Source organism: Peromyscus leucopus, chromosome 19, assembly GCF_004664715.2.
Source record: "Peromyscus leucopus breed LL Stock chromosome 19, UCI_PerLeu_2.1, whole genome shotgun sequence".
NCBI classification, from domain to species: Eukaryota; Metazoa; Chordata; class Mammalia; order Rodentia; family Cricetidae; genus Peromyscus; species Peromyscus leucopus.
In genome coordinates, this window is record NC_051079.1 from 23,701,214 (window position 1) to 23,728,769 (window position 27,556).

A 27,556-nucleotide genomic window follows, 5' to 3' on the forward strand; every position below is an offset into this window, starting at 1 on the left:
TAGCGCGCCGCGGTGCTACAGCGCAGGCGCAGGGCGAGGGGTCGGCTGGAACCGGCCGAGGGGAACGGACCGTGGGGTCCTGTCCACGATGGCCGACTCGACTTGGTGGTACCGAGGAGGTGAGGGTGGGTGCGCCTAGAGAGGGGGGAACCAGGGCCCATGGGTAGGTACTCCAGGTACCCGGGAACTCTGCCCTCACACCCCACTCCAGCGCTGTCACCCAGGGAAGAGTGAAGTCCTCTGCTGGGCTGTCACCTCCGGGGGTGTGGGTCGCCCAGGGAGTCGCGCCCCTGTCCGCTGCAGCTGGAGCCCCTTCTTGCAGCCGGACCTTTCCTTCCCCAAAAGCTGCAGTGAGGGCGGAGAAAGCATTAGGGACAGAAGGAGGTGTTTTGAGTTGTGTCTCAATAGGACCGTGGGGAAAAACAGTATCAAACCTATCAGTGTACAGCCATAGAGACTGCCCGCCCCACGGCAGAATTTAGCAGTTGCCCCTGTCTCAAGGGAGAAGTAAGAAGGAGCCAGAAGCCGCTGAAAATCGTTGCATTTTCCCCATCTTGGTCACTGATGTACCAAGTTATAGTTACCCAGGAATGTAAAGACAGTTTTTTGTTTCACGTCTCCCAGGGACTTCCAAACATGACCTGCATTACAGACGGGAAGCAGAAGTTAACACCACACTTGAGGAGTTGTTACTCTACTTTGTTTTTTTAATAACTCTATGTATATGTAAGTATACAGATGTAGATTTAAAAACGCTGGTTGAACTAGTAGCTAAAATGTGGAAGTGAAAAATAAAAACAAAGAAAACGGACAAATTTTAGAGATTGTCCTAGGATGGACAAAATTTCCAGCTTTTAAAGGGCAAAACTAAGCCACAGGTGTAATGGGAAGCTTCCATAGTCAACACTGAATATGATTTCTTTTTTAATTCGGAGAATCTATTTAAACATAGTCCCCTGGGTTGACAATTGAATTTAATTTTGTTCAAAGCCATAGAGATGTATTGGTTTGGTTCCATAAATATAAAGTACAAATAGGAACCAACATAAAGTTTGGAGATGACCATAAGTCTCATCCTTTTCACTAAACTCCATAATTAATAATAAAATACATCTGTGCCGAGTAAATGCCAATTTTTAAGGTGGGCAGGGAGAACCTCTCAATCTACTCTACACCCCCGCCACCATGGGTTCATGGCATCAACTTAGTATGTGAAAAGCTTGTTAATGTTTTGTATTTAAACTGCACAATGTACGTAACTAGAAGCTAACGTTACAGGATCTCTCTCATCTCCAAATGGGTAGCCTGTATACCAATTACACAGTTAATTGGTATTGTAGGGGCAGGTGTTTGAGATTAAAGACAACTGTGGCTAACTTGATACGATACCTTAGACTGGTTAATAAAGGCTTCATTATGAAGAGAACACAAACACATGCTTATTACCAAGCATTTAGAAAGCAGAACATATGAGCTAAACGATTATCTATAATCCCACCATTCAGAGATTTTTGAACACTTACGATAAAGCAACTAATCTAAGTCTACACTAAGGGGATTCGTTAACCACTGTAGAGCATGCAGTGAAATAAATGTAACAAAGAATGGCGGACCCATTTGCTTGCAGTGAGCATGCGCCACGGCACTTGTGGCGGCCAGAGGACAGGCTGTGGAGCTGGTGCCCACCTTCATCGTGCACGTCTCGGGTTGCCAGGCTTGATGATGCCAATATTTTCCCTTTGAACCGTCTTGCTTGACCCACATGTTGTTTTGTTTTAACTGGGGAGTTCTGGCAACGAAAGAAAAAATAGTTTATAAAAGGGGAGAAAGAAATACTGCTAATTAAAAATGTTTAAGCACATTTACTCTGTTCCAAAGCATGGGTTTAAATGTTCCACATGTTGGGCTAGAAAGATGACTCCATGTACTTGCTGCACAAGCGTGAGAACCTGAGTTTGGTCCCCAGAATCCAGAGCGTGGTGGGAAGTGCAATCTCCGGGCTGGGGAGGTGGAAACAGGCCCCTAGGATGTTCTGTCCAGCCAGCCTAGCCTACTTGAAAGGCCCAGGCTAATGAAAGGTCTTGTTTCAAAAATACAACCAAGATGGGTTGGCTCTTAGGGAATGCCTCTTTATGTTGAGCTCTGGCCTCCACATGCAGGAGTGCGCGTGCGCACATACGTACTTGTGTGTACACACACACACACACACACACACACACACACTCCAAATGATCCATAATTATGACATAACTATGTAGTAAAAGATAGCATCCTTACCGTGAGATCTATAACCCTTCTCTGTAGCTAGAGTTTTCCTGCCTTGTCCACAGTCAGGACAAATCTTTGTCACCCACCAGTCCCACAGCCACTCAGACCCAACCAAGTAAACACAGAGACTTATATTGCTTACAAACTGTATGGCCGTGGCAGGCTTCTTGCTAACTGTTATTAAGCTTAAATTAATCCATTTCCATAAATCTATACCTTGCCACGTGGCTCATGGCTTACCGGTGTCTTCACATGCTGCTTGTCATGGCGGCAGCTGGCAGTGACTCCTTCTGCCTTCCTGTTCTTTCTTTTCTCCTCTGTTAGTCCCGCCTATACTTCCTGCCTAGCCACGGCCATTCAGGTTTTATTTATTGACCAATCAGAGCAACTTGACATACAGACCATCCCCCCAGCACAGCCAAGTGCAGACCATCTCAGACACCTGCACTCAGGCCCATGGTCCTAATCATCCTCTATGTGGACCAGCTGGGTAAAGCCATGAGGAACCCAAAAACGGGCTCCCACAGGACATACAGAACATCCCACAGCACTTCTCTGCCTTAACCATTCACTATATGGTATTGCCTATTCTTTTTTTTTTTTTTTTAAAAAAAAGGTTTTGCTTTTATTTAAAATAAAATGCATTTATACAGTCTTTAAATCATGGATTATTGGACAATACTGTTAAGTCCATCCCTCCCTGGTGCCTATTCTTAATGTAGAGAAAAAAACAACAACAGTGGAGTTGTGGATATAATGTGACCTCAGTAAAAAAACATTTGTAGGCTCGTAGTGGTGGCGCACACGCCTTTAATCCCAGCACTCGGGAGGCAGAGGCAGGCAGATCTCTGTGAGTTCGAGGCCAGTCTGGTCTACAGAGTGAGATCCAGGAAAGGCGCAAAGCTACACAGAGAAGCCCTGTCTCGAAAAAACAACAGAAATCGTGTATGTGTGTATGGATGAGAGGGCTCACACATGTGTGGTCAGAGAACAACTGTGTGGTTGCTTCTCTCTGCTCCCTCCTACTTGTTGACTTTTCATGGAAAGGATTGTTGAGTGTTGAACCATCTCACCAGACTTATTTGACTTCGTTTTTTAAAGATAGACTATTAAATATACATGCATAAAACCTGAAGGACCTATGTCTACCTTTAGTGTGAGGGTTGAGGGGAACATCTACCCGCTTTGTACAGTTCTGACTGTAATGATTAGATAGAACATTCTATCTAGGCTGCTGAGATGGCTCGGGGGATAAGAGCTTTTGGCAGCCAAGCACGGTGACCTGGGTTGGGTCCCTGGATCCCACATAATCGAGAGAACCAGCTCCCACAAATTGTCCTCCACGTTTGTACCATGGCACACAAGATAAATAAATATAAAATTAAACTTAGACAATGCTGCATTTTTTCAAAGCTGGGGAAATTAATATTTGTGAATGCTGCTGAAGTGGGATTTTAAATGACAGATTTAAGCACGGTATTCTCTCCGCAGTGACCTTTGGGATGGTCAACCCACACATGTACTACTTAAACAAAGTGATGTCATCTCTGTTTGTGGACACGTCCCTTCCTGGTGACGAGAGAAGCAGCTTTAGGTCCATTCGAAGCATCACTGATTTCTGGAAGGTGAGATGTGTGACCTGATGAAGTAGCATTAGATAGCCCATAAGCCAGGGGTTGGAGGCTAGCTCAGGGGTGCAGCGCTTGCCTAGTAAGGAAGTTTGGGCCCCAGCTCTGGAAAACAACAAAAGACAAATTCACAGATAGTCTATAAACCCTTGGCTCATGTAGAAAATGCTCAGAGAATGTTTGTAAAAGGAATTAATAAAAATGAGTATTATTCTTTATTAGAAAATCAACCAGTGATGTTTATTGTTAATCTTTACGTTCACAATGTGACACTGTTCTTTATAACTTCAAACTTTTGATACTTTCTCAGATATTCCCATTTCCCTTGGAAAACACAGAATTGTTGTGTGAGCACTAAAGTCAGCCTGTGACTGTGTAGATAAAGTCCATATGAGTGACAGTCGTACAAATTCTTAACTGCCCAGAAAGGATAATATTCATAATTTATATATGCAACCCTCTGTTGTATATGACAGTAATAGGCTATATATAATTTTTTAAAAAGCAATGTGTTTAATCACACGGGAGAGTGGTTCCTTCTGCCCTGGGATACGCAGGGCTTTCTGTGACATGGAGCACGAGTCACATCCGGCAGGAAGAGCCACCAAGGAGGAGCAGCTTCCGGTCTCCATGTCACAGACACTGGGATGTAAAGGCTCTTCCCACACTCATGGCACTGTGGACACATTTTAAAGGGTCGATAAGGGATTCTAAAACGGGGGACCACGTGCTGTGTGCTCTTCACGCGGAGCTGAATTTGCAGCGTGAACATAGAGAAGATGGATTAGAGAGTGAGTGGACAGAGGTCGTCACATCACGGAGCTGAAATTTATGAAAGAGAGTCATCTTCTGAGTGTGGGCTGATATGGTGGTTAACTTCGGTTCATGCCAGAGCAGACCCTTGGGTGTGCCTGGGATGGTGTTTTTTCTGAGAGGGGTAACTACCCGGCGAATGTGGGCAGCACCATCCACAGACTCTGGTGGGATGGAAAAGAGGAGAGTAAGCAGCTAGAGCTCAGGCATTTCCACTCTGCGTCCCGGCCGCCATGATCTGAGCCGCCCTGTTCTGTCACACCCTTCCTGCTAAGGCGAGTGAAACTTAACTGAGACAAATCTTCCCTCTCTTTGGGTGTTTAGGCCGCTATTCTGTCACGGTGACAAAAAAACCTATTAAGAAAGAACAATGTGAGATAAGTGGTCCCAAGTCCTTGGCCTAGCAGGAAAGGAGGACTAGACGTGATGCTTCCCCCTTTCAATGGTCTGTGTGGCCAGTGGCCGACAACAAGAAATGGGGAAAGCAATCCTGGGCCTGGGATCACTTAGAACGGAACAGGGACAGAGTGAGGAGTCGCCATCACTGTGGCCTTCACCAGCGGCGTTGGCCATTGCCAATGGTGTCTCAGTCAATACTTAGACTCAGAATCACACATGGGACTAGAGTCTGTTGCCATGAAGGTATTTCTGTTTCTTCCCACGATACTTGCCCTCGCCTGTGAAGTTCATGGAAGGACCCCTTCTGGAAGGCTTGTACTGGGACTCGTGGTACAATAACCAGCAGCTGTACAATTTGAAGAACAGCAGCCGCATCTACTACGAGAACGTGCTTCTGGGAGTCCCCAGGGTGCGGCAGCTGAGAGTCCGCAACAACACCTGCAAGGTCTTCTCGGTGTTTCAGCCGCTGATGAGCGACTGCTACAACAAGTACACAGCTGAAAATGAGGACCTCTCCGATTTTGGCCTCAGACGGGATACCGAGTAAGCACCATGACACTGGTGGCCCTTTCCTAGCGGGTACCCTTGTTTGTATCTTTACAGAATTATCTCAATGTGTCTGTCTTCTGAGTGACGGGAGCTGGGAGCTGCTGGCTGCAGTGGTTTTCTCTTCGAACAGCATGGGAAGAAGCCTTGCCAGTGGCCGCGCTTAGAATACAAGAGTATCCACCTGGTGTGATGTCCCTGTTTGATGGGGCTGGGAGGGTTGACGTGGTGTGTGAAATGTATGGTTATACTGGATGCAGAGTAAAACATCAGTTTGTCTGTGTGTGTGTGTGTGTGTGTGTGTGTGTCTGTCTGTCTGTCTGTCTGTCTGTCTGTGTCAATAAGGAGACCAGATATCAACCAGAGGTGTCTTTCTAGGGCTGGAAAGATGGCTCAGTGGTTAAGAGCACTACAGAGGTCCTGGGTTCAAGTCCCAGCAACCACATACATGGTGGCTCACAACCATCTGTAATGAGATCTGGTGCCCCCTTCTGGCCTGCAGGCATACATGCATACATAATAAATAAGAGATGTCTTTCTAAATCACTCTCCATCGTTCATTTTTGAGACCGGGTCCCTCACGGAAACTGGAGCTCATTGGTTCTGTTAGGCTGATCAGCCAGAGAGCTCCAGGGATCCAGTGGTGTCCACCCCTGAGCTCTGGGATTACAGATTCATGCCCCAGCAGCTGGCTTTTATGCGAGTGCCAAGTGATTCACTGCCACGCTCCTCCCTCCTCACTGCGCCCCACTTAAGCGATGTCTGTGGCTCCAGGACTAGAAGGATGCAGTTATGCTCTCAGTGATCGTACCTGATGATGCGGGCCCAAGATGCTCTTAGTTCCTTTTATGGCTGTGCTGGGGTACCACACAGCTTGCAGAAGTTTGCTGGGGGCTTGCCGTGGTCGAAGGTTAGAGTTCATGGTAATTATGGGGGGTCAATGTAGACCCACCACCTTATGCTGAAATGTGAAAGCCCAGAGTTCCTGGCACCACCTCCCCTGGACAAAGATGTTTCTGGTGTCTCTGCTGTGTACACTTTGTGTGTCAGGCGTCCAGTGAAAATCATGGCCAGGGGATAGGGCCAACCCTTCTGTATTTAGTGTTTGTTACAGTTATTCAAATGTTTATAATCTGTTTTCTGCTCATCATATGCTCTAGAAACAGCTATTCTTTGCTCTTTTACCTGCTTTGGTCAGAATGTACTGTCTCTAAGGAACATCCTCGCAGTGCTGACATTTTACGAGCGCGTGTCTTTGTACGGGGCAGGTCATCTGCCTCCTCCCTCCTGTCCCCGCCACCCTAGCTTCCTCTGAGCCTCTCAGTCTCCGTTATACCTGACTGCTTTTCATCATTAGTCGGTATTTTCATCACGAAGTTTGATGGTATGTCCTTTCTTACATAGCCTCCTCCAATCTCAGGATTAATTGCTCTGTGTGTGTTGACTTACTTTTTGTATGAGTTTGGGGATTTATTTTCTCTTACTCAGAGACAGGATATCGCCATGTATATAGCCCAGGCTGGCTGAGTTTGGGGCATTCCTGAGGGCTTATGTAATTTTTATAAATGTAATAAATTCATAAGTATAATCACACATCTTTCAGATATGTTTGGGGGAGACTAAATAGGGAGACTGAAAATGGGGAGTCGAGGTGTTCTTCTTTTGGTTTTCTTGTAATTATAAGTTAAGAGCCAGAAGGTTTAATTATAAACATTTTTTGAAAAAAAATTAGCCAGGCAGTGGTATGCACACCTTTAATCCCAGCACATAGGAGGCAGAGGCAGGTGGATCTCTGTGAGTTCAAGGCCAGCCTGGTCCACAGAAGGAATTCCCAGAGTAGCCAGGGCTGCACAGAGAAACCCTGTCTCAAAAAAACCAACCTCTCTCCAAAATGCATGTGCGTGTGCGTGTGTGTGTATGTGTATGCAGGCACAAACGTACCACAAAACCGTTGGATGTATTTGTTGCCTGTGATAAGCACTAAAACACGCTGGGACTTTGGTGCTAACTCAATAATCTTGGCCCCTTCGAACTTTCTGTTTCAGCTGTTTTGAAGCCACTTCTTAAACCAAAGGTTAGCTTAAGTCCTTGGAATGCTTCCTCCTCGACTTCTCAGGCCACTGTTCTTTTACTGTCTGACAGATGGAAGTACTCGCCTCCTCCTGCCAACGCCCCTTGGCACTGGGGATTTGTCGGTGTGTACCGAGATGGAGGGTATATATTCACATTATCAAAATCAAAATCCGAAACCAGAACCAAACTCGCTGACCTTCGACTCAACAGCTGGATCACAAGAGGGACCAGGGTGGTTTTCATTGATTTTTCCTTATACAATGCTAACGTCAATCTGTTTTGCGTCATCAGGTGAGTGGTTCAGAAGTTTCCTCTTGGCAAACTGAATTTTAAAAGGCTCCAGAGCCTTCACTGGAGTTTGCTGAGATTAAAGTCATAGCTGTAGGATAAATACGATGTTCTTCTGCCAGGGGTGCAGCAGAAATTAAAGCAACATCATCCCGATCGTTCCGTGATTTCAAGGTATATTTAGGAACACGATTCACACACAGTGTGCTAGGTTTAACAATCTGTGCGTGTGTTTGTGTGCTCGTGCTCAGGTGTGTACCAGGGTGCCAGGTGTGGAGATCGGGACAGTTTTGGGGAGTCCGTTTTCTCCTCCCACAGTGGAGGAGTTCCAGGAATCAAACTCAGGTCGTCAAGCTTGTGCGACAAGCGCCTTGACCTATGGAGTCATCTTTACCGCGGACACTTTAGTTCCATATGGTGTCTCTAGCCAAGTCTGTCATCCTGGAATTGTACAGATCTGCCATCATAATTTGTTCTTAAAGTCACATTGTCAAAGTCTCTTGGTTTATGGGCAGGGGAGGTAAGTCAGTTGGTAAAATGCTCGTCATAAGTCTTAGTTAGTGTTTCTATTGCTGTGAAAAAACACTAGGGGCAAAAGCAACCTGGGGAGGAAAGGGTTAATTTGGCTTGCACTTCATCATCATGGCCCATCATTGAGGCAGGAGCTGATGCAGAGGTCATGGAGGGGTGCTGCTTGCTGGCTCAGTCAGCTGTTTGAACTTCCCCTTGGCAAGGCCCTGCCCTTGGAGCAGGGTGCATATCCAGCTGCAGGAACCTGAGCTGAGGAACTGGAGCTAAAGGCCAGTTTTGCTTGCGCAGAAGCAGACCACAGTGTGTTTGTCAGACATGGTCTCCCTGAAGCACCAGGCCCAGGGGCAGCAGCGGGGCAGCCGGGGAAATAGTGCTTATTCACCCAGCCCTCCCTGCGACTTGAGTCCAAGGATTTTAATTGAACCTGCAAGCCCGAGGAAATATGTTTAAAAAAAAAAGAAAAGTTCTTACTCCATAACCCAGGCTGACTGTCCTCCTGCTTCTGCCTCTGGGTTTCTGAAATTTGTTCCTTTTTTAAAGAACAATTTACAATTTGATGTGCATGGGTGTTACCTGCATCATGTATGTGCACCATGAGGATGTGCGGTACCCACAGAGGTCAGAGGAGGATGTCAGGGCTCCTGGAGTTACAGCCAGTCGTAAGCCCACACGTGGAAGTGAACCCGGGTCCTCTGGAAGAGCAGGACGTGCGCCTAACCAATGAGCCGTCTCTCCAGCCCCCAAGGAAACACATTTTGTACAAAATCTGTGGTTAGCGTTGAGTTATATGTTGTTATTGATTTAGAAATTTTACAGCAATTTAAACACTAAAACATAAGCACTTAAAACGTTCTCACAAACTTCATCTTGCAGGCTGGTGGCGGAGTTCCCTGCGACAGGTGGCCTCCTCACCTCATGGCAGTTCTACTCCGTGAAGCTCCTGAGATACGTTACCCACTACGATTACTTCATTGCGTCCTGTGAAATCGTATTTTGTATTTTCCTTTTTGTCTTCATAACACAAGAACTGAGAAAGATGAACGAGTTTAAGTCTGCCTATTTCAAAAGTATTTGGAACTGGCTAGAACTGCTGCTTTTGGTGGTGAGTATATAGCCACAGTATGATATACGGGAATCATATCTGCTCCTGCCAGGAGACATATAGAACACAGGATTTTTTATGCATCCAAGACTTATTTCAAAAGCTACAAGTATCAAATATAAAATGAACTGTCATAGGGCAGTCTAATCCTACACCCCTAAAAGAGAGAAATCTGTTTTCTTTGATTTAGTCCTAGAGAGGGTCAGCAGGAGCCTACAGGACTCCATAAGAAATTGTTTCCCTCCTTCCCTTCCCCCCCCCTCTTCCCCCTCTTCTCTCCTCCCTCCCCTCCCTCTCCAGGGTTGTTGTAGCCCTGGCTGTCCCTGAACATGCTATGTAGACTAAGGCTGGCCTTGAATTCACCGAGATCTGCCATGCTTCTGCCTCTTGGGTGCTGGACTTTAAAATGTGTGCCGGTGTTGAGATTGAATGCACATAAGAGGTCTTGATATCCACACTCCCAGCATGCACTCGTGTGAGGCTTAGCACGGAGTGCTTATAGCCCCAGCTGCTTGGGAGCCCAAGGTAGGAGGCTGCAGAAGTTCAGGGGCAGCCTGGGCAATATACTGAGACCTGATCTAAAATTAAAATAAGAAAAGGGCCCGGGAAGATGGCCCGGTGGGAAAGAGCGCTCGCTGTTTAAACATGAAGACTCCAGTCCCCAGCACCCACATAAGGAGGCTGGGAGTGGCCACGCACACCTGTAACCCCAGCACTGTGTGGGGCAGAAGCAGGAGGCTTGCTGAGCCCTGCTGTCAGCTCCAGATCCAGGGGAAAGCCTACTTCAGGGGAATAAGGGAGATATTAATAATAATCACGGAGCACAACACCCACACCCAACAGCCCCCGTGGTCTCTGCTTGCACACACAGATGCACACATCACATACCAAAAAGGAAAAAGCGCCCCATCTACCGTTCTAGGATCCCCAGGAATGTCTACAAGGGCAGGGCATTAAATAGGTTTGGTTAAGTGTTTCTGTCCAAGGAAACATTTCAAGCGGTTGTAAATCTCCAATGCCTCAGATAACCTGGACCCAAAGTCATCGTTCAGAGAGCTCGGTATAGCATTCTTTTTTCTTTTCTTTTTCTTTCTTCTTTTTTTTTGGGGGGGGGGGCGGAGAGAGCTCGGTACAGCATTCTAAGGAGGTTTGTTTATGTCCGTTACAAGTTTTGTTTGTTGGTTTTAGTATTCCACAGTGTGAAAGACTCCACTTTTGGGTAGGGTGACGCAGAAGCCCTCAGACCGAACAGTGACAGGCAGGCAGGTGAGGATGGCCAGGAAGTGGTGTTTCTTTTTATGAGCCACGGTGGCTCTATTTTAAGTGCAAGTTGAGCGCCTTCCATTTCTGGGATAGCTATGTTCTGCATGGGCTAGCACCTGCCAAGCAGAGAAAAGGTCAACCGAGACCACAGCTGGAAGGCAAGCTGCAAAGGGGAGTGGCGAGGCCAAGGCATTGCCCCGTTGTGGGTATTCCTTCCCCCCATAACCTCGGGGTATAATGCAGAAAGTCCACCGTTACTGAGAAAGGAACCATTTATTAAAGGATTACATTGCGGGGACCAACGCACCCATGCAGGATATGGCAAATTCAGTCGCAGAGTCCTGGAAGACTGAGAACCGGTCCCAGCTGCTTCACGCCGCCTGATTCGGTCTCCACCCTCCAAGAGTGCGAGAGAGAAGGGACCCCTGTACGTGCTCCCCAAGTCTTAAGCTAGCCAAGAGGCCACGCCCTAGGGGCCGGTACTCCAAAGTCAGGGGTGGAACAGACACCCACTACATGGCAAGCTGGGCTGCAGTTCCTGTAGGCTACATCCAGACCCTTGGAAGGTGGGAAGGTGGGCGCCTGCCTCCACCTGAAGGGCTTCCTCATCTCCAAGTAAAGGCTGCCGTCACTCCATCACTCGCTCACTCACTCGCAGTTGCAGCCTATGGTCTTGTAGAGATGGATTCACCGCTTACCAAGGCTTCCACAGCTGGAGACAATGTGCCCTCACACCCCAAGGAAAGGGACAGCACGAAACTGATCACGGGGCTGCTAAACAAGCTGCCCGCTACCTCATCGTGCTGTGGTTGGGACCAGACACGACGGCGATCCAGGAAATTCTAAAAGTGGCTCACGGTAAAAGCACAGAGAACAGCAGTAAGGCTTGCCGAGAGAGACATTTGTATGTCCTCGGACTCAAAAGTGGGTCGTCTCCTTCTGAGTAGTCACGGGCATGTGTTGATTGACAGATGTCTCCCTTGTGTTTTATACAAAAAAAAAGACTTGATAAGGCACTTTTCACGAAATTTTTTTGAACGCCCATATCCTGTCTTTCCCTCTTTTTTATTAAGTATTTGATGAACTTTTTTCATGTGTTTTTTCAAAGGCTGGGAGAAATTCAGAGACAGAGAGAGTCTCCACTTTGACCTTTGTGGTTTTCCCTTTAGCTGTGTTTCCTGGCCGTCTCTTTCTATGCGTACTGCAACATGCAGAATTTTCTCTTACTTGGACGGCTGTTGAAAAACACCGAAAGTTACCCGAACTTCTATTTCCTCGCATACTGGCACATTTACTATAACGATATCATCGCTATTACGATCTTCTTTGCATGGATAAAGGTATTTACATCTCATTTGTTACATAATCCAATAGCATACGTGTGTCCGTAAAATTCTTACCTTGTATGGAGGGGAAGCATCCCCACTAGTAAGTGAATTTTCTGTTTTTTGCTTTTCACTGTGTAGTCCCAGCTGTCCTAGATCTCCCTCTGTAGACCAGGCTGGCCTCGAACTCACAGAGATCCTCCTACCTCTGCCTCCTGAGTGCTGGGATTAAAGGCGTGCGCCACCACTGCCCAGCAGTAAGTGGTTTTTGAAAGCAATTTGGCACACCAAGTGAAGGTACCTGCCCAAGCTTGGTGACCTGAGTCTAATCCCTGGGAAAGAGAACCAGTTCCCACAAGCTGTCCTCTGAGACACTTGTACCTGTGCTCTGTGGTACACTCTTCCCACAACCCCCTACCATCTGTACGAATCCAAACACAGTGATTAAAATATTAATTTGACCTTTAAATGATCCCTGACATCTTCAAACACCCTTGATTACCATTGTCTCCTTTTACTTGAAGAATTCTTCTGAAATTAATTTCCTGATTCTAAGCAGCTGTTTGGACATATTGACTCTTGCACTCTATCTCTTTCAGATATTAAAATTCATAAGCTTCAATGAGACCATGTCTCAGCTGTCGTCAACCTTGTCCCGCTGCATGAAGGACATCGTGGGCTTCGCCATCATGTTCTTTATTATATTCTCCGCCTATGCCCAGCTGGGGTTCCTGGTTTTTGGGTCACAGGTTGATGACTTTTCCACTTTTCAAAATTCCATGTAAGCTCTTAGCACGGGTGTCTTTATGTTTCCTCACTGGGAAACCACAGTGGTGAAGAACACTGGGATAAAGAGTTCCTTTAAAGCTTGGCCCTACAGTTCACTTAAGGCTACACAGGCATCATACTCAAAATGAAGTCTGTCTCTGGACAATCAAACTAGGTGGTTTTTAATCACTGGTAGGTCATTAGAAAAAAGTTTTCACCGGAAAGGAGAATATGTCATGTAAGTGGGTCCTAGTGTTCCCACAACATTTACCCCCCTGAGCAGAGGGAATCCCTGCTTCCCACAGAGGCTTCATCTCTAGAATATTGTTTTCCCGTTAACGGCTCCTGCTCATGTGCCAAACCCGTGCTTCACGGTAGCGTTCTGACGCCAGGTGTGGCAGTGCATGCCTGTGACCCAGCACTCAGCAGGCAAAGGCAGAAGGATTTGAGCCAAGGCCAACCTGGGCTATATAGCAAGACGCCGTTTCAAAATGACAAAAACATCTAAGTTTTTTAACACATAAAAAGAGCTTTATAAAAGGAAAGTACGGGGCACACATCTATATTCACAGGTCTCAAGAGACTAAGGGAAGCCAGGCAGTGGTGGCGCACACCTTTAATCTCAGCACTTGGGGGGGGCAGAAGTGGGTGGATCTCTGTGAGTTCAAGCCCAGCCTGGTCTACAAAGCGGGTTCCAGAGAAACCCTGTATCGAAAATTAAAAAATAAATAAAAATAAAAATGAAACATTTCATGGATACAGTTAATAAGAGTGCTTGCCTGGCACACAAAAAAAAGCCCTAGGTCCAGTCCCCCGAGGCACACATACCTGGTGTGGTGGCTCACACTGGTAACCCCAGAGGTGGACCCGGGAACTGGGAGATCAAAGGTGCGCTTAGCTACGCAGCAGGTTTGAAGCTAGACTGGTAAACAAAAGAGAAAGATGATCCTTTTTTTTATGTGTTTGAGACAGGATCTGACACTACCCGCCCCCCAGGCTGACCTCAAGCTCACAGCAAAGCCCCTGCCTTTGCCTTTCTGAGTGTTAGAATTATAGGGACAAGCCACCACGTCCAGTCTGGTGTACAGTTTATCTCCTGTTGAGTAGATAGAACAACTTTGTGTCTGTCTGAGGGAGATAATGTCTGTGGACCCCTCCCCCTGGACAGCAACAGGAAGTCCTAATACAGCACCTCCAGCCCTTCAAGCGGGCGGCCCCTCCTCCACTTCAGGTCGTCTTTTACTCGTGGATCCCATCCCTGAGACAGAAGCCATGCTGGTTTTTTGTTTGTGGCTTGCTTTAACACAATGTCCTCCTCTTCCGTCCACTTGACAGGATTTCACTCTCCTCCGTGGCTCAGTGCTCCTCCACCATATGTGTGGGGGCAGGAAAAGGGACAGGACACTCACCGTTCCCTCAACTACGACACCAGCTATCGAAGCACCTCTTTTTTCCCCTTGTGTGTGTGTGTACAATACGTGTGTGCTGTGCACATGATTTGTGTGGGCACGTGTAGACGTGTGTGCCGGCAGATGTACAGGTGGAGGTCAGGTCTGACATCAGGTGCTTCCTTGGTCTCTCTCCACTTTGTGTGTGTGTGGGGGGGCGACATGCATGTAGAGGTCAGAGGACATTGGCGTCTATTTTCTCAGGCTTGGTGGAAGCACCCTGACCTGCTAAAACATCTCCAGCCCTCGGTTTTGTTTTCTGAGACTCCAGGTTCAGGTTCAGTCTGTCACTGAACCTGGAGCTCACTTGTTGGCAGCCGGGGAGTCCACCTATTTCTGCCCCCCTCCTCCCCCCGCTCCTCCCCCAGCACTGGGATCACAGACATGCGCCTCCGAGCTCAGCTGTTACACAGGCGCTTGGGACCCAGGCTCAGGGTCTCATCTTGCACGGCAGGCCCTTTCCCAGCTGAGCCACCTGCACAGCGCCCCCTTTTGGGAGAGGGCGCCATGGAGCCTCCAGAGACCTTAAACCGGCAATGTAACAGAGGCCGACCCTGAACTCCTGATCTCCTGCCTCAACCTCCCATGTGTTGGGATTGGAGCTCTACCATGCTCTGTCTGATTTTAGGATGCTGTGGCAGCACAATTAAAGCCGGGGTGGGGGAGGAGCTGGGATGTGGCTCTCGGTGTAAAGCACTTGACCTAGCATGCATGAGGTCTTGGGTTTAGTCCTCAGCACGGAAGAGGAAAGCCAAGAGCATATGCCTTTGCCTTATGCAGCTGGAGACATTAGCAACCCCAAGCTGTCATGTGTATAAATGAAGAGGCGGAACATTTTCTGATGGTTGTCTTTCTTCCCATCGAAGATTTGCGCAGTTTCGGATTGTCCTCGGAGACTTTAACTTCGCTGGGATCCAGCAGGCCAACTGGATCTTGGGGCCCATTTACTTCATCACCTTCATCTTCTTTGTGTTCTTTGTACTGCTGGTAAGCACGGCTCTCCTTTGTCTTCATCACAGACTAGTCACAGAGTTGTGGCCTTGCACACTTGGTCCCCAGTAGGTGGTGTGGCCTTGCTGGAGGACGGCTTGTGACGCTTCCTCATCTGCCCAAGTAGCCAAACTATAGGCATTTGCCGTAGTACACATATGTGCGTGCGTGCGTGCGTGCGTGCGTGCGTGCGTGTGTGTGTGTGTGTGTGTGTGTGTGTGTGTGTGTGTGTTGGGATGCTGGGGATCAAACTCAGGACATTCTAGACAAGCACTCTAACACCGAAATATATGCCCACCCCTAAATAAATTTTTATTGAAAAATCATCCGACTGTTTCTCCCCAGAACATGTTCCTGGCCATAATTAATGACACCTATTCTGAAGTGAAGGCTGACTATTCGATAGGAAGAAGACCCGATTTTGAACTTGGTAAAATAATTAAGAAGGTTAGTTAACTTACTTTCCTAAATATAATTCTACATTTTTTTTTTTTTTTGGTTTTTTAAGACAGAGTTTCTCTGTGTAGTTTTGGTGCCTGTCCTGGATCTCACTCTGTAGCCCAGGCTGGCCTCAGTCTCACAGAGATCCACCTGGCTCTGCTTCCCGAGTGCTGGGATTAAAGGCGTGCACCACCACTGCCTGGCCTAAATATAATTCTAAAGGACTTTGTATCACTTAAACCCTCCATGAGACACGAGACACATGCCCTCCAGGTCTTGTTGAGAAATGGTTTCATGTCTCACAAGCTGCCTCAAAGTCACTATGCAGCCAAGAATAATCATATGATCCTCCTGCCTCTACCTCCTGGGTGCTAGGATTCCAGGCATTCACCGCCATGCCCATGTGTTGCTTGGCATGGAACCTGGCTTCATACATGCAAGCTAAGTACTCTTTATCAACTGAGCTACATCCACAGCCCCTCTGCTTCAACAGTTTCGCCAAAATCATCTCCGAGTCCCACACCCCAAATACTGAATACAAAGCACTGTCAGGTGATAAAGTATGTGAACAATTTCGTTGCTCCCAAAGGTTTGTCAAGTTAGATACTAGCAAATTTCCACAACCAAACTCAGCTTTTGTAGTCCGTCTTCCTCACTCTCCTCCCCATGTACACAGCAGTATTATTCAGTCTCTCCTGGCTCAAACATTGGACTTCCTGTCCTGTTGGCTCTCCGATAGTTTGTCCTCAGGGCTTGCAGTTTCTCTCCGAAGATGCAGGTCTTGCTCACACTTGTGGAATCTCGAGGACCCTTTAAATTCTGCCACCAAGAGATCGGGGCTTTCATTTCCCCATACGCCAATATCCTCTGACATATTCTAGCCTGACCCCAGGCCATTCCACTTTGGGTTTAGCAGATTACCTGGGCCTATCAAACTAAGGCCAATTTCTTCACTCAGCTCTCACAAGCCTTCCGCACCCCTCACAGTCCCTTCAACTATCAGGAGCCTTCAACTATCAGGAGCTAGAGTTTCTTCTACTTTTCTTGCCTCTGTGTATTACACTGTAAGTTCCGGCTGATTGGGTGGGTTGGGTTTTGCTTGTTTGCTTTTGGCTTTCTGAGGCACGGTCTCACTATAGGCACCTCTGCCTGCAACTTGCTGTGTGGACCAGGCTGGCCTTGAACTAACTGCAGTCTACCTGTGCCTCCAGAGTGCTGTTAACCTGAGGACTGTCTGTGTGACCCACATTCTCACTATGCCTTCTGCTCACACCATCTCCTACCCCCGAGACATCCTCACAGCTCACACCTACCCCTGAGACATCCTCACAGCTCACACCTACCCCTGAGACATCCTCACAGCTCACACCTACCCCTGAGACATCCTCACAGCTCACACCTACCCCTGAGACATCCTCACAGCTCTTCTTCCTTTCTGCTCTTGACAGTAGGACCTGCCCTGTCCTTTTTGACATCTAGCTCGTTTTCAGTTCTGTACCTCTCTTACCTTGTTATGGATTTTATCGCTGTGATAAAACACCGTGACTGAAATAAACTTGAAGAGGAATATGGCTATTTCTGCTTACAGTCTGTAGTCTATCATCCAGGGAAGTCAGAGCAGGAACTGAAGCAGGGGCCATGAAGGAATGATGTTTTACTGGCACACTCAGCCTGCTTTCTTATACCATCCAGGACCATGGGCCCAGGGATGGCACTGCCCCCGACAGACTGGGCCCTCCCCATCAATCATTAATCAGGAAAATGCCCCATAGACTCCAATACAGTAGGGGCATTTCCTCAATTGAGGCTCCCTCTTTCCAAATGACTCTAGCTCATGCCAAATTGACATAAAACTAGCCAGCTTGTACACCCTGGCAGGTCCAAGAGCACTTCACAGAGGTCAGTAGCTGTGGTCCTGTGGGGTGTCTGGGAGCTTGTCTGTAAGAGAATACTGTTAAGATGACCTCCCATGGCCAGCTCAATTGTGGGGTTTTTATCTTTGATATCTTGAGTATGATGTTGGTGGTACACAGTAGAAGTGTTAACATACTTAACGCAGTCCATCTTAACACTTTCATTTTTTAAGATTTTCAATAGAGTGTTAGGTGCCCACTAAGACCAGGGGCCTTGGGTCCCCAAGGCTGGAGCTGCCTGACAGGTGACAGGAGCAGAACCCAGGTCCTCTGGAAGAACAGCTTGTTAACTGCTGGGCCATGTCTCCAGCTCCTGTATTAATATTTTAAGTGTTTTTATTCTCCTCTCATATATTACACTCTGACTGCAGTCCCCTCCCACTGCCCCTCTCCCCCAGATCTGCCCCCCCTTTCCCTTTAGAGAAGGGCAGGCCCCCCAGGGCTATCAACCAAACATGGCATATCAAGCTGTAGTAAGACTAGGCACCTCCCCTCATATTAAGGCTGGATGAGGCAACCCAGGAGGAGGAAAAGGGCCCCAAAATAGGCAAAGAATCAGAGACTGTCCCTGCTGAGAGTCCCTCAAGAAGGCCAAGCTACACAACCATAACGTATGGGCAGAGGACCTAGGTCAGACCCAAGCAGGCTCCCTGACTGTCGGTTCAGTTTCTGTGAGCCCCAGTAAGCCCGGGTTAGTTGATTTTGTGTTTTGTTGACCCCTTGGCTCTTACCATCCTTCCTCCCCGTCTCCCACAGGATCCCCCAAGTCCCACCTAGTGTCTGTCTGTGGTCTCTGCATCTGTTTCCATCAGTTGCTGGATGAAACCTCTCTGATGATAATTATGCTAGACTCCTGTCTGAGTATGGCCGAGTATCACCAGGAATCATTTCATTCATTTTTTTTTCTTTTTGTTGATCGTTTGGTTCTATCCTGGGTCTCTGGGCTGTCCAGTCTCTGGGTCCCGGCCCTCCAGGCAGTGTCGGGGTGGGTTTCCTCTTGTGGCATGGTCTCCAGCTGGACTGGTCATTGGGTGGCCGCTCCCACAAATTCTACACCACCTTTACCCCAGCACATCTTGCAGACGGGACAAATTGTAGGTCGAAGGGTTTGTGGCTGGGTTGGGGCCCTGGTCTCTCCACTGGAAGCCTTGCCTGGTTACAGAAGATGGCCAATTCTGGCTCCATATCCCCATTACTAGGAGTCTTAGCTAGGGTCACCCTTGTAGATTCCTGGGGTTTCCATTGCACTAGCTTTCTATCTTGCCCCCCAGATTCCAGCTGTCTCTCCCTCCATCCTCCCCCCACCTGACCCCTCCTATTCCCGCCCACACATCCCCACTGTGTTGATATTTTTAAGACTTTTGCATCACATCCCAGTGATGTCCTGAGAGCACCCTTTGCTTTCACAAAGGCACAGTGAAAGGATCACAGCACAGTGCCAGACGTCTTTTTAGGCAGGAGTTCCTACAACCAGTACGTCATAGTTCATGTGTCTTGACTGAATGTGAAGAATACGGGAAATGATTTCTGATGAATTTTAAACTCTTTTTAATTAACCCAGAGTTACCTTAATGTTCTCGAGAAACTCCGGCTGAAGAAAGCCCCAGACAGTGAAGACAAGAAAATGTAAGATGTTGAATTTTTTTTTATCACTTTCAAGTTCCACACAAAATGTCTTAGTCACGTTCCTGTGGCTGTGAAGGGTCACAAGTGAAGCAACTTTTAGAGGAAAGACTGAGGCTTTCCGTTGCAGAGGTGCGGCCATGGCCATCCTGGCAGGGAGCATGGCAGCAGGCAGGCAGCCGGGCCTGGCACTGGGGCAGTGGCCAAGAGCTCACATCTGATCCACAAGCACTAGGCAGAGCGCGGACTAGGAATGATGTGAGCTTCTAAAACCTCAAAGCCTACCCCAAGTGACACACCTCCTCCAAGGCCACACCGAATCCTTCCCAACAGTTCCACCAACTGGGGACCCACATTTAAATGTGTAAGCCTGTGGTAACATTCTCAAACCGCCACACGGATGTTCAGTGTGGGGTGGGGTGACGTGCCTGTCAAACTATTAGGTTGAAAATGCATTCAGCACCTTTAACCTACCAAAGGGTCCTAGCCTAGCCTGCATACATTAAAGATGCCCAAACTACTAACATCAGTCTTCAGTGGGGCAATATCAGCTAACAGAATCCCTACTTGATAGTTATGTATTGTATCGTGTAATGAATTGGCTTTGTATCTCTAAAACTCACTAGCAATACTGCAAGCTGTAGAGTGTCGATTGCTCCCCCACGTCCATGTCCGTGGCTGACAGAGAGCTCTGCCCCCTGCACAGAATATTCAGAGCATCTTACCACATATTGTGCCCCCTGGGAGAAGACCAAAATCCAAATTTTAAAGTCTGGTTTCTGCTTCTGCATCATGATGAAGTCAAGAATGCATAAGTGAAACTGAGGTTAAAGTGGGAACATCTACCCGATTACAGGAGAAACAATGAGATAAGGTTGAAACCCATTCTTTCCGACATCCAGTAAGCCTTTTGATTTCTGTGGGGGAAACTCTCAGTTAAAATCAATATGGACTGCTGAGAAGTAGTCCAGTGGCAGAGGACGCGCCCGCCAGTGAGGCTCTGGGCAGGTCAGAGGCCCTGGATCCGGCTAGCACCACTGGAAACAGAGCCCAGCCCATATTTTGTCACTCGGGAAGGCTGACAGGAAGACAGGAAAGTTCCTTGCACAAGTGTAAGGCAACTTTAGTCCGCATGCAGTACATAGCTCATCCCAATTATCAAAAACATTTTACAGTCACAGTTAGGAACAGGACGTGTGCTTAACAGGATGCCTGTGTTTATTGATGGAAAGAAAGTGAATTATTTTACAGCTAGTCCCAGTGAATTTTCTTAATGAGCAGCATTTGTCATGAGAAAGGAGATGTCCAGCTCCTTGCTGTGGACCTCACTGCTCATGGTTCACTTCCTTTTCTTACTCTCATGCTTATTTTGCATTTACAGGAGGAAAACCACCGGAGATTTGGCCCATCAAGCCAGAAAAGAAGGCTTTAGTGAAACCGTAAGTTTCATTGTTTTTTGAGACAGGTGTCTCCGTGTAGTTTTGGTCCTGGATCTCGCTCTATAGACCAGGCTGGCCTCGAACTCATAGAGATCCACCTGGCTCTGCCTCCTGAGTGCTGGGATTAAAGGCGTGTGTCACTGCCGCCCGGCTGAAACCGTAAGATTTTAACTGATTTTTCTAAACACAGGTGATAGCTTTATTAGTTCTGATTAATAGAAATAGTTTATATCGACAGTTGTCACCTCCAACACACCTCTCAGAATCAGGAGCCTTTCTCATTTATGACAGGGCACAGCAAGCTGCTTAAAGAATACTGGAGATCTATTTATAGAATTTTACTTAAGAGATCCATTTCTATTAAAAAGACCCATGTCAATTTTGACCAATCTCAGGATGTTTTTTGTGCATGTATGTGTGGGTATGTTCGTGTGTGGACGAATACGTGCACAGACCAGAGATGTTATCTCTGGAAGGCCATCCACCCCCTTTAAAGCAGGGTCTCTCCTCAGCCTGAGCTCACCTAGTAGACTAGACTGCTTGCCAGTAAGCTCCAAAGGTCCTTCTGTGTCTTCAGCCCCAGCCCTGAGATTCAACAAGTGTGCACCATCACAGCCAGCACTGTAAAAAGATTACGTGTGTATGTGCACCCACAGTATGAACAGCCTGGTCATTTAGTAGTTAACAGTACTAGTGCACAAACTCAGGATCTGCAGCTGGCCAGTTTCCGGTCAGGGACCATATTGGAGGTGATCAGAAGCAGGATCTACTCAGCTGCCTTGCAGTCACTTCTGGGCTAAATACACTTAGTAAATTCCTAGGAAGTTGCCCTGGTCCGCGTGTCCTTGCTCTCTACACTCCTTTTGTGGGAGTGCGTGAGTGCACGTGTTCAGGTGTGCAGATGGAGGACAAAGCCAGCACCTCGGATTTCCTCGCTTGAGACAGTTTCACTGAACCTGGAGCTTACTCGTTTGTCTAGACTAGCTGGCCCCCACAGGGCGGATTACGGGGACATGATGTCACAGCGTAGCTTGGCGACCTGGCTGCTGGAGATCTGCACAAGCCCTCCTGCTTCCTGCCAGTGCTCACTGAGCTAGCTTTACCCTAGCTCCGTTCCAGATTCTTGCTATGCAGCCCAGGGTGCTCTGGCCTCTGGTAACACCAGAGTAACACCAGAGCAACACCAGAGTAACACCAGCAGTCAAGTGCGTGCGACCACACCTGGCTTACAAAACCACTTTTGACTCACACCTGGGTACACCCCTTTCTCCTTCCCTAGGGCTGCTCCTATTACCATACACATTTCATTTTTTTCCACCCTCAATCTGAGCAAAAGGAGGTAGGGAGAGATGGCTCAGCAGGGAGAGGCACCTGCTATCAAGCTTGATGACCCACATGGCCCTGCAAGTTATCCCAACATGCACCACTGCATGTGTGCCGCACACACTGAAGGTAATAGTGTACTTGCAAGTCAGTGCAGTTCATAGGAAGGACTCTTTCGGTCAGGAAGGGGCAGTAATACGTTTTCTAGTGAGAGACTTGTATTGTGGTACATGGCACTGGTACACAAGGGTCCCATCTGTGCAAGCCTGGCAGAAAAGCTGCTGGGAGGCGGGCAGAGATGCATTCTCAAGTACACTCTAAGGGGGTGGGGTGTAGCACGTGCAGAGCACGCAGGAGACCCTGGGCTCAACACTCAGCACTGAAGGAGGAAGATGGACAAAAGAATGTTAGCTTTGACAGATGAATTAAAACCAGAAAGAGACTCGGAGGCAAACGGAAGAGGCAGCAGGATGAGGTGAGTAGATGAGGCCCGAACCCTAACATCTGTGCCGCACATCTCCCAGCCCAGTCCTGTGTGGTGACTTTGCCGATGCAGACACCCAAGCACCAGGCCGCTGGAAGCCTGTGATCTTTAGTAGTCTACCTGGGAGTCTCGGACACATACAGACTGCCACCTGTACTTGTCCTCTAAATTGACAGGAGATCCAAGGGGCAGAGCAGATGAAAGCGTGGAAGGAGAGGCTTGAGAAAAAGTATTATTCTACAGAAATTCAAGATGACTACCAGCCTGTCACTCAGCAAGAATTCCGAGAGTAAGCATTTGCTCCATGCACCAACATGTACCAACTGTGGTACCTAGGACACCAGGATATGCAGACTGAGGACACAGTTACAGATGTTCTTTTACTGAGTCAGAACCACATTGCTATACCTAATTCTTTCATTCTCTGCAGCTCCAAAATTAAAGCACACAACTCCATTTGCTTAGACAGTGAGACCAGCACACTGGCGAGCTGGCTCAGTGGTTAGGAGCACAGGCTGCTTTTCCCCAAGAGCCACATGGCAGCTCACATTCGAATACCAATCCCAGGACAGCATATGCACCAGGCATGCACAGGGTGCAGACCTAACACATACATGCAGGTGAAGCATGCACACACATTTGAAAGGTGAGGCAGATGTTCCCCCTCTAGATGAAAGGGCGCAGCAGGCCTGGTCTCCCAGCTCCAGCTTCCCATCAGTACTGCAGATCACTCACTGCCCTGGAAAATGTCATCAGGAGCTTGCCATCCTAGCTCCCTCTCAAAGCACATCACAACAGGCATTAATAAGCTACTGTCTACTGCACAGAACGACCATGCATATCTCTACTAACTAAACTCTCTCCTAGACTCTTTTTATATGCTGTGGAGCTGGAGAAGGAACTGCACTACATCAGCTCGAAACTAAACCAAGTGATGAGGAAGCTGCAACAGTAATTAATCCTGGAGGTGAGACTCCATGAGACCAGTGCTCTGGCACAGACTGTTAGGTACTTAACTGTATTCTCTCCTAAAACGTCACCATCTCTGGCTACTTCGCTGTTCTTACGCTGCGCTGGGGATAGGGGACAGAGCCCTGCAAGCGCGAGGCCCCGAGCTCCAGCTCCAGCAGAGACGCATTTTAAAGGCACTAAAGCGGCAACCAGTTCTAACAGGATGATTTCCATAAATCGGATTGGAACCCCCTGTACAATCCACAAGTTCACTAACTACTTCCTGTAATATGCACATGGGTATACTCACAGGATTTTTAGTACAAGATTTATTATTCAATTCTGGGAGTGTAAAAGGGAAGTAAAGTTAATGCTTCTTGTCATGGGGCGGATCTCCAATAGCTGGATGGGAGGTGCAGACAGATGAACTGTTGGTCTCAACCGTGTCCCAGGGTCTCACTTCCTTTGGCCAGAGCTAAGTTAAGTCTTAGGACTCTGGAAAAGTATTATATATGACCAACATACATAAAATAATCTCCATTCTACAAACTCCAAAATGCCTACAAAAAGTCAACTACAAAACAACTACAGCTAACTACAGAAATTTCACTATCATCTTCAAATGCAGAATTCATCTAGTTTCTAAAGGACAGCATTTCAAGTTTCCCAGAAATAAAGAAGATGGCATATTAAGGCCATAAAAAGTTGTTTGGAAATTACAGCTGCAGGTCCTTTAAGAGCTTTCTTGTTGGAAAGTTGTGCATGACTGGTATTTTACAAACTGGAGGGGAGTATTATTTTTCTAAGCTACACAAGCCCCTCCAGAACAGCATATGTTCTGTTCTGTAGGCCAAAGCAGCAGCACATTCAACCCTAGCACCCGACTTACACATTAGTGCTCAATGTATACATTTGAAACATGGATAAAGCAAAGCTTAAAGAAAAAAGAGGGAAGCAATGGCACGCCTTTAATCCCAGCACCTGGGAGGCAGAGGCAGGCAGATCTGAGTTCAAGGCCAGCCTGGGCTACAGAACAAGTTCCAGCACAGCCAGGGCTACACAGAGAGACCCTGTCTCACCCCACCCTACCCTGGGGGAAAAAAAAGGGTCACCCAGGCTGGCCTTGAACTCCTGGGCTCAAGGGGTCCTTCTGCCATGGCCTCTAGAATAGTTGGGATGACAGGTGCATATCACACCATGCCCAGTCAAATAATGGAATTTAAAAATAACTACCCATCTTCCTCCAAGTAAGGAGGGTAGGAGGGTCAAGTTTTCTTAATATGGTAATTCACTGCAACAAGAAATGACTAATTCTGGCATTAGGAGGCAGAGATGAGGAACAGGAGTTCAAGGTCTTGGGCTACATAGCAATTTCAAGACCAGATACATGAAATCCTGGAAGGAAAAAAAAAAAAAGGTAGTCAGCCTATTCTCCCTAAAGAGCTCTAAGAAGCAGTATGTGGACTTTTCCCCAGAACATGCTGGGCAAACTGTTGAGCAACCTTAGTGTGTCCTCTGCATCGTCACTGGGTAGTGACTTAAATAAGCCTAAGACAATACCTCCTAGAAAAACGAACATACATTTACAATGACTTAGAACATTAAAGTTCTTTTATTACAAAAGTCTGTACAATGAAGTGCCAAACACAGCAATGTAATTATACTGGTGGACATACATATATCTATATAATACTTCTATATAGATATAATTTTTATTTGTACCAAAGTAGAACTCTCGCAGGTGCCTAATTCTATGACCACTGCTAACCCACGAGTCAGTGACAGCACACACGAGTGTGTCACCACCACACTCTCAGCCACAACTAACACCCCAGGACCAATCATGATGCAGCTGTAATGAAAACCAGTCAGAGACCAGTCAGGCTACAGACTTAGAAAAATATTGTACTCAAATAGATTTAGCGTTATAGAGAAGGAATATATTATTTAAAACATTTAAATAGTGCATATGGACATTTTTGCATGTGGTATACAAAATAAAACATTCATAAAAATATACAGTGCACATAAAATTACATGTAGCAATCCTGTCTGGACCAAAAGAAACTAAAAAGTACACCACATGATGGGTTCAAATCAAATGATACATTTTTTGGCATTCGTAATTACTTTCCTAAAAATACATTATGAATGATCTAGCAATATCAAAAGGAACAACACAAACAAGGCTGGATGATTTAGTGCTTTTTTTAAAAAAAAAAAAAACTTCCACTACACATTCACTACCGCTGGACTTTTCCCTCTCCCCCAAAAAAGGCATTGCACACACAAGTGAAATGTGAAGTACTAGAGACACTATTTATTATGAAGCTACCTCACATTCTTACTGTGTAATAATAGTGCCAGAAGTTGGAGGTTCATGCTTTCCTCACCTTATTAAAGATGCTGTGAAATTCCATTTGTATGAAAAACTATTAATATTAAGAAAATCATGCATGAGTCATTACATGCAAAGCATGGGCAAAGTGAGACATTTATCAATTGAAAAAAGCACAGGGGCAGGGGGGAGGGGGTGATCCACTTAGATTAAGCCTGACCCACATCTGTTGCATTAACACAAGAAGTTATTATTCCGTAAAAAATGATTAGCAGATTACCTGAAGAAAAGCCATGCAAAGCCAAAGGAAAAGAAATGCTAAGAGTCTATGGTAAGGGGTGTACCACTACACATCCTGTAAGTGGCTGTAAGACAGCAAGCGCCTGGGTGAGAGGTGGTCATTTTGGGGGGAAGGCAGCCCCTGAATGGACATGTAAAGCTGCAGTGGTATAGCCCTTGTAAAGAACAGATTTACTTAAGTGTCATCATCCTTGTGCCAACTGAGGCCATGTGATGAAATACACAAACCTGAGCACCATCCAAGTCCCTCCATACTGGCACAGCTATTTTCTCACATTATCTGGAGGTGGGTGGGGGGACAGCGCAGGATCTGATCCAGACAAGTCACATCATTGCTGGTAGACAGTAACTGAAGTCCTGTAGGCAGCATGGGATGTGATTCAGCTCTGTGAGTGATGTGTGTAATGTTTCAAATGACTAAGCAAGGCTGCTCTGTAGTCTACCCACTGTTATCTTCATTCAGGTAGGACCACAGATTTGCAAATTCTGGCTAAGTACTATCTGTGCAGGTGGGTGTCACTCTGGGAATTACACAGAAAGGTGTTCCACACTATGATTTGAAAATTCGGGTTGGTTTTCTAGGAAAAACAAAATACAGTTGCATATGTCACGTTTATAGGCTTTTCTTTTACATTTTCAGTCATTCTGTAAGAAAAAGGCAACCGAAGAACTCAGTGTGAAGATTTTCCTCTCAATTTTCTTCAGTAATGAAAAGGAAAAACAAAACAGTAAACAACAAAAAAGTTCTGTATTTCCAAAGTTCTTGAAGTGAAAAGAATAAAATTCTTGTCTTTTGCTAACAGATGTGTCTGTAGTAAACAATGGAGGGGTCTGCGTGTCTGCTAAGTGTGGAGCGTCTTAGTAAACTGCGGTATGAGGAACGGCCTTCCTTTCCTACTGAACCACAAACAAGTACGGAAAGGGCTCTGAGTGCCTGACAGGGTGAACTCAGTATGAGCCAAGTACACATGAGGAACTTCAAGGAACACAACTGACTTTATGATGTCACTTTTCAGGGAACATATTTTATATGGATTTTGAAGAGTCTTGTTTGCTGATAAGAACTTCAAGAAGTCTAAGTTTGGCTTTAATTTTCTTGTACTCCTTATATTCCTCAAGCACCGGGACACGATCCTCTTTCTGGGCATTCCTAGGGAAGATAAAATCTGACTTAAAAGTTGTCCTAATATGGAGCATAATACTACAAATTCAGGCTGAACTAGAAGCTTCTCTGCAGGGCAAAAGGCTAGTGGACTAATTCACACACAAAGAACATTCTAAAAATGCTATTTTTGATGGATC

The 27,556-nt window shown here is 46.8% G+C and overlaps 2 protein-coding genes across 6 annotated transcripts in view; one reads left to right on the forward strand and one right to left on the reverse strand.

Annotated features, from left to right (window-relative positions):
• On the forward strand, positions 1–27,054 carry Pkd2l2 (polycystin 2 like 2, transient receptor potential cation channel). Of its 2 annotated transcripts, XM_028886818.2 has the most exons (15): positions 1–119; positions 625–726; positions 3,760–3,893; positions 5,395–5,651; positions 7,797–8,018; positions 9,420–9,648; positions 12,081–12,251; positions 12,836–13,017; positions 15,319–15,439; positions 15,788–15,889; positions 19,358–19,422; positions 20,801–20,858; positions 22,842–22,954; positions 23,533–23,632; positions 26,895–27,054. In XM_028886818.2, the coding sequence occupies exons 1-14, from the start codon at positions 89–91 to the stop codon at positions 23,618–23,620; spliced, it is 1,875 nt and encodes a 624-aa protein (XP_028742651.1). In that variant the 5' UTR covers positions 1–88; the 3' UTR covers positions 23,621–23,632; positions 26,895–27,054. The 2 variants fall into 2 exon arrangements, with proteins under 2 accessions (XP_028742651.1, XP_028742652.1); XM_028886819.2 differs by lacking the exon at positions 625–726.
• Fam13b (family with sequence similarity 13 member B) overlaps positions 25,206–27,556 on the reverse strand; it is a 48,938-nt gene continuing 46,587 nt past the window's right edge. For all 4 annotated transcript variants that reach the window (XM_037197055.1, XM_028886816.2, XM_028886813.2 and 1 more), the window contains one exon: positions 25,206–27,404. In XM_037197055.1, the coding sequence (XP_037052950.1) occupies positions 27,281–27,404 (124 nt within the window). In that variant the 3' untranslated portion in view covers positions 25,206–27,280. The remainder of the gene's footprint in view (positions 27,405–27,556) is intronic.